This window comes from Homarus americanus, unplaced genomic scaffold (genome assembly GCF_018991925.1).
Source record: "Homarus americanus isolate GMGI-L3 unplaced genomic scaffold, GMGI_Hamer_2.0 scaffold25625, whole genome shotgun sequence".
Classification (NCBI taxonomy): domain Eukaryota; kingdom Metazoa; phylum Arthropoda; class Malacostraca; order Decapoda; family Nephropidae; genus Homarus; species Homarus americanus.
This window is the reverse complement of record NW_024732339.1, coordinates 6080-13895: the sequence shown is the minus strand read 5'-3', so window position 1 is coordinate 13895 and position 7816 is coordinate 6080. Positions and strand designations below refer to the sequence as shown.

The window sequence follows — 7816 nt, the reverse complement described above, 5'->3', positions numbered from 1 at the left end:
ATCTCGATCAAAGTCGAAGACTAAATCTAGTTCATCATCATCACGGAAAGAGAAGAGCAGCAGCAGTAGCAGCAGTAAGAGTAAAGATAAAGATAAGGACAAAGAGAAAACCAAGGATAAAGACAAAGAGAAGAAAGAGGAGAAAAAATTGGAAACCATCAAAGTGGAGGACAAGGGCATAGGCAAAGAAGAGGAGAGCAAGAAGGAAGATTTAAAACCTGAGGAAACAAAGGAAAAGGAAAAAGAAAAGGAGTCAGAGAAGAAAAAAGAGGTCAGTTTCTGCTTCCTGGGTAGTTTAAACAAATGATAAGTACTGGTAGTTATGTTCCTTGTGCCCATATAGAATAAGAAAGGCAGACACATACTCTCCCTTCTGCTGCTGTGGTTCTGCCAGTGGTTAGCTACCCATGAATTTGAGAAGGGGTCACCAAAATAAAAAAAAAATTCTCCATACAGTATGTATATATATATACTGTATATATATATTTATTGTATTGGTGTCTTAAAAAGACTATGGTAGTTCAGCTAAAACAATGTTTACAGATGAAACTAATAATGCTCTTATCCCTTTAGGTCAGTAAGTCTCGTCGTTCTCGGTCTCGTAGTCGCTCCCGTGACCGTAAGAATCACCGAACGCGGTCTCGGTCTCGTAGCAAGAAACCGTCACGATCACGTTCTCGCTCACGAAGTCGCACAAAATCAAAGAGATCACACAGGTCAACAAGATCCAGGTAAGATTGCAAGAGCTGTTCATAGAGAAAACTTTAGCAGATGATCATTTGGTGAAACAGGTTGATGATATGTAGTAAAGGTGAAGATACTGGTGACAGAGTTAGATAATTTAGACTTGACAGATTTTTGTCAGTAAAGAAGTCATTTAAGTTTATGATTCTGCAAGTTGATGCTGCCCAAAGGGTGAATGAAGATAAAGTGCTGGAGAGGCTCGTTTATTTAATGGTGATTATGTAAATGAAGATGCAACTCTAACTTTGGGATTCTTCCTGCTGCACATAATGAATTTTAAGCATACAGTATTAGGTAGCAAATGTTGTACGAAGACAAATTGTTCTTTCTTCTCAGTATGTACGGTACGTATATAGAAATTCAGTTGAAATGTCACTGACTTTCAGGACACATCCACTTTGTTGAGTTTACACACCCATGCCATCCATGGTACAGGGGGAGGTAAAACTCCTATTTGTGACCACTTATGATAAATTTTTAATATCGCGTGGTTTTCTAATTTATATTACCACTTTTGTCTCTTTGTCTTAATATAAGACTGGATCAGGCTTATACAGTACAGTACTTTGCTTGTAGCTACTGTATACCAAATTTGTGTCATGGCCTGTATGCAAAGAATTTCTAAGTGGTAATTATATATTCAATTTTTAAATTTATTTTTGTCTTACAGGTCACGTTCACGACGCAGATCTCGTAGCAAGTCACGATCCCACAGGGACCGCTCCAGAGACCATCACGGCCGCTCACATGAACGATCCAGACGACGGTCAAGGTCTTCTTCAAGATCAAAGTAAGTCAATGACTGGAGTGAAAGAACCTTAGTTTTAATATACTACCGGTTTATTATTTTGACTTTACTGTACTGTACAGTGTTTTTAACAGCATACTATTTACCACATTCCTCAGTTGTGTAATGTGAAAGTATTTTCTTAGTATGTGTATGGAAAAAAATATAAATTAGTGAATTGTTTTAATATTCCAAATAAATAAAGTGGTATGGCATACGTGACACATTATTTATCAGGTTAAGTTTCCACAAAATTCTTTAAACATGCTTTTATTGCTAAACACTATAATTTGTTATAGTTCAGGGCTGAGTTGAATAATTAAATCCATATACTGTTCATTACGGTAATCAAGTTTTTATTGGTAAACACACCTGTCATAGGCTTGATGTCTTAACATTGACATTGCAGTATGAAGTATACCGTATATACTCATGTATAGTTCGAGTTTTTAAGACCAAATTTTTAGGAAAAAAATTGGGGGTCGTCCTATACATGCGTAATAGTTTTGTTAGGTTGAACCCATGCATGATGGGAAGGGCGAGGAGCAACTTTTAGCTTCAGACATGAAAAATATTTACCATTTACTGCCAGTAAACAATGGAAACGTAAAATATGTACCAATTAGTAATGAAAAGTTGTGCAGTTCCTTCAGCAAATGAAGCTCACCAACTTGCAATAGGCTAAATTACCTTACAACGTGCTTTCAGTAGTCTATGTTGAAGTTCTTAGCACAGGCTAACTTATCATATCATATACGGTATCACAGTTCTCATTGATCTACCAAAAATACCGGTAATAAAAACCTTTTCGATATTTCACACTTAATATAATACCCGGTAATCTACTTCAACCTCCTATTGTTTACAATGACGCATGACGCACCACCAGCTGTTGTGTATCAGCTAGACGGTACACGTGTTTTTTGAATCGTTTTCAGTTAAAAAAACTTACATCACATGTATATTTTACCTTAACTGCGCCTGAATGAATATATTCTCGGAAATAAATAGTAGTTTTGCTGAAACGTGATGTATTTTAATGTAAAATAGGATAAAGTACATGACGAAAACAAAAGATTTTACCTAACCTTCCGATGTTCAAGAGAAGTTACTGGTTTTTTTTAATAGGTTTTGGTTAAAATATTGTTATATTACAATGGTACAGTATTCTATTCATACTGTGCTTGATATAATGCTTTCACGGAAATGTAATATTTTTGCTGAAATGGCGTACGTATTACAGTGGAAAGTGGGATAAAATCGTGATGAAAACAATAACTTTCGCTTTCTTTCGTTCAAAAGATGTTACCGTAATCGCTTTTCGAATAGTTTAGTTAAAAAACTGTTTTATTACAATAATATTCCCTCCTAATTGACTTGAATAAATACTTGAATGGAAATATACAATATTTTTGTTGAAACTACCCGCGTTTCAGTGTAAAGTGTCGTAATAATAAATGGTAAACAATTTGCCTTTGGCACTCGTGTTTCAGGCACGGCGAGCCTCAGTTTATAGCACGTAGAGCATTTTTACTGATGGTTTTGTTGTTCCATTACCCTCAAAAACGTGGGTCGAACTATAAACGAGGAATATCATAAATTAACAATTTCTTGGTCAAAAAATCAGGGTCGACCTATAAACGAGGGGGGTTATAGACGAGTATATACTGTAACTTCTTTCAATAAGAGCAAATTCTATTTGTTGCTTCTTAGTATGCAGTATCAAGAAATTACATATAAGCTATCCAGAGAACACTGTAATAACTACTGTACCCACCATTTTGCTAATACACTGCTACCATATTAGTGTAAGGACACACAAACAGTTATTAGTGTGATCTGATAATCTGTATACCAGTATATAAGATACATACTGTCTCTATGTTACTTATGCATATCCACAAATTTGAGGATAACTGAAATTTGGTAGGGGGAGTGGGTGACCTAGGGGATTGGCTGTATACCCCTAATTGATTTTAGAAAAGACCATTTTCTGAAAATGAGGAAAGTGCACACCAGAGGTAAATTAACAGTCTACATTTAAAACTTACCTCACACACCTTCGCACATAAACAATCAAACACTCACACACTCAAACATGAAAAATATACTGTACTTGTAAACATATATGCCTAATAAACTCAAAGTGTTTGTTATTGATGTTTATTTGATATTATGCCCCTGTTTCTTTATCTCTCTTATGTTCTATATGTATTGAGTAAAACAAGTGTTAAAATCTGACGGCCGTGACCACCGCGATGCCCATATCCCCCCTATTTACATTATTTCTTATGGGAGAAATTGCTCCGCTATTCGCAATTTCGATACTCACAACGGGTTTCATGCCCGTAACCTTTGTGATAAGTGAGGCAGCCCTGTATATATACACAGCTGCTCCTCGACTTACGACTGGGTTAGAGACCCAATTCCAGGTCGAAAGTCGAAATGGTCGTAAGTGTGTTGACCATGTTACCTTCCATTGTAAGAAAACATTTCATAAATTTATCATGTACAATATTTTTTTATTTATGTTACTGTTGTGTGGTAGAATTTAGCCAGTAATTGGATCTGAGGCAGTTTTCTTTGTTTTCCACAGGCCGGGGAAAGCCAAAGACAAGGAATCTAGCAAAAAGTGAGTTCTAATCATATTTATAAGAGAAAGTCCTAATGCAAACCCTGTTAGATATACACAGCTTATGATTTTTTTAGTGGAAAAACTCATTCAGGAAATCATATTACATATTTTTTTACTTCACCTTCATATGCAGTATACTGTATATATGAACGGTTAAGACCTCACAAAAAAAATATTTGTCTTTACAATATTAAAAAGTGCATGAGGTTTTTTTATTTGCATCATAAACAGTTGATAAATTTGTGTATGTGTTAACAGTTTATGGCCTTCTTTTGGGGCATTTATTAATTTAATTATAATTTTTTTTATCTCTTGGCTGTACTGACAGTTTGTCATATTGACAGTTAAGGATGTGCTAGGCAGTATGTTAAGCACTTCTTATTAAAGCTTAAGAGGCTGGGTTTATTAATTAATGCAGTGAACTTTCTTATTAAAATATTTTCTAATTAAGGAGTTACATCTGGAATGGCTACTTTTGGAGGGAATAGTTCTGGAGAAGATGGACTTTGGGGGAGACATCATTATGGAGAGAAGGTTGTTCTGGCTGGGTTACTGTCCTTAGGGGACATTGTTTTTGCAGGTGTACTGTTCTGCAGAAGACATTGATCTTAGGGTTCATTATTCTTGTAGTGACACTGCTGCAAACATTCTTGTAGAGTGGACATTGCTGTAGACTGGAAATTTTAGGAGACATTGTTCTAAAATGAACACTTCTGGAAGGGTTACCTTATTTTAGAAGGGATGTTGTTCTGGAAGGGACTTCAGGTAACACTACCCTGGAGAGGACATTGTTCAGCAGAGTTGTCTGGAAGGAACATTGTGTTGAAGGGGGACACTTCTAGAAAAGAAACCATACACAGGACAGTTATCTGGACTGGACATCCTTCTGGAGGGACCACCAGGAGTTGCAAACTTCTTGTTTTTCCCATATTGTCCTTTAATTTTATATGATCCTATAAATGTCCTTTTTAAAACAGTTATCTTTCCTTTAAAAAATAGTTGTCAAACTTTTTCACCTTTTCCCTCAAAAGCGATGGGAAGAAACATATTTTGAGTGCCACAGCATTTTATAACCCTATCTACTTGACCTTTAAGATGGTAGACTAAATGTACACTTGAATAATATAGTACTGTTAACTCTACTGCTGCTAGTATAGTAGCAGCAAGGATATTGTTGGTGCTACTGTCTGTGTGTCCTCACTATAACTCAATAAACATTGAACATATTCAACTGAAATTTGATTGGTATATGAATCTAATGACGAGGAATAATTTTATGTTTACACTGCACGATAAACCCTCGTAAGTCCAGATTTCAGATAGTCTGGACCTTTTCTGGGCAAGAAACATTTGTCCAAACCTTTTGTGTGAAATTACTGCCGCACGCGATCATTTGAAATTGCCACCAGCGAGCAACCCTTTGGCTTCTTACCTCCTATCGGACCCATGAGTGAGCAGTTTATTTCCCCACTCTTAGAATGGCCTTGAAGTTCAACACACATTCAGCCACAGAAAAATGGTAAGAGTTTATGTAAAATAATTCAAACAATGGTGATGTTAATCTTCCTGGGAAAAGCAGAAGATGAGCACCTATTGCATCATCCATATGTCACACGCACACCTGGCGTATTTCATATGTCTTAATCATTTTGAAGTCAAATTACGAATTATATATCATATTTTTCCATTATTAATATTTTATATTACAGGCAACCCCTGCGTCACGGAAACACGGGTAAGGAAATTCATCCTTACGGAATTATGACCAAAAAAATGAAAATTGGCCAAAAAATTTGCACTTACAGAATTTGGGTAATTTTTTTTAAATTTTCAAACAAAAAAATTGTGATATTCTATACTTTATAAAAAGAGAGGTTCACCGAAAAATTTATTTCATGGGGATTCTGGGTAATTGCTCCAAGATGGTTGAAGGGAGGTTCGCCTACCCACCGCCACAACAATGGCACTGCTCAGTTAAAATTCTTTCCCCAGCTTGTGTTCAGTTATGCGTCTGTTCAGGACTGTATTCGCCCTTATGTAAGTCTGGTTAATTTTTTAAGTTTTTCGAAAGAATTTCATGGAGGGAGAGAGGCTTAAATACACAGGGTGACCTTCAGTTGCCTCTGAAGATGTCTTGAATAGAGACGAAAGCTAAGGTGCTCCATTGTTTCCCTTTTCCCCGTGTGATTTTTATCAAGATTGATCTTATCCACGTTTTCATTGTGGATCTACATGAAATATATATATATATATATATATATATATATATATATATATATATATATATATATATATATATATATATATATATATATATATATATATATATATATATATGTATATATATATATATATATATATATATATATATATATATATATATATATATATATATATATATATATATATACAATATTAGTTGCGCCTCACTTAACGCGTCAATTGAACGCAGAGGTCCTGCTAAGTGAACCGCGTTATGAACAATAGAACATAGAACATGGTGATTAATTCCAATAGAAATCAGTCTTAATTCTAAACTCCACTTCTTCTTTTTGAAGGCACATACCTATGTTGTAGTAAAAATAAATATCTGGACTTAAGATGTACATGCACACAATTAATACTTAAGAGAAATAGAGAAATACAGTCGCCAAGTTAATGTCCATTCAAATAATGGACTCAACTCCCTCCCCCTCTTCTCACACTACACTGCCGGCTCTTCCCTCTCAGAGAAATTTTTGGGGGAAAACCACTAAATTTTAATAAATAATAACTCAAACTAAAGTTAGGATAATACAATTGACATTGCTGGATTCCTTGTAAGACCAGGAATATTTTGAATATAAATGTCATATATTTTGCACAAAAGATAACATAGTTACCTAGAGAAAAATTTTTATCTAAAATTTGTATATTTAATGCAAAATATATGATGTTTATATTCAAAATGATCACCAAATTATAAGAATTCCAGCAATGTAAATTATATTCTGACCGGGTAATTTGTATGAATTTTATGAGCTAAAACAAATATCTTCAGTTAATAAAAAAATAATCTTCACGACACTATCTGTCAATCAAAGTACCCCACCTTGCCTCCCCCCCTCTTCCAACCGCGCGGTCAGTCCCAACCCTCCCCCCACCCCCCACCAATCCTCCCTTCCAGAGTTTTTAACATTTAGTATTAAATAATACCTCAGATTAAAGTTAGGATAATATAATTGACATTGCTGGATTCCTTGTAAGACCAGGAATATTTTGAATTTTAATGTCATATATTTTGCACAAAAGATAACAGTTAATTTGAGAAAATTTTTTATCTAAAATTTGTATGTCTAATGCAAAATATATGATGTTTATATTCAAAATGATCATCAAATTATAAGAATTCCAGCAATGTAAATTATATTCAGACCGGGTAATTTGTATGAATTTTTTGAGCTAAAACAAATATCTTCAGTTAATAAAAAAAAAAATAATTCTTCACGGGGTAACAGATGGTCGGTCGGTCCCTCCCTCCCCCCCACCCCCCACCAACTGTCCCAAGGAGATGTGTGGGATAACCACTAAATTTTAATAAATAATACCTCAAACTAAAGTTAGGATAATATAAATTGACATTGCTGGATTCCTTGTAAGACCAGGAATAT

At 34.8% G+C, this 7816-nt stretch overlaps 1 protein-coding gene across 1 annotated transcript; it reads left to right on the top strand.

The window, feature by feature from the left end:
- Positions 1 to 50: 50 nt before the first annotated feature.
- LOC121868466 (arginine/serine-rich coiled-coil protein 2-like) lies at positions 51 to 1534 on the top strand (the record flags this gene model as incomplete). The annotated part of the gene is made up of 3 exons (XM_042369122.1): positions 51 to 271; positions 574 to 731; positions 1415 to 1534. Coding segments are annotated over 3 exons (499 nt in total), but the record flags the coding sequence as incomplete, so codon positions are not given.
- Between the last annotated feature and the right edge of the window lie 6282 nt (positions 1535 to 7816).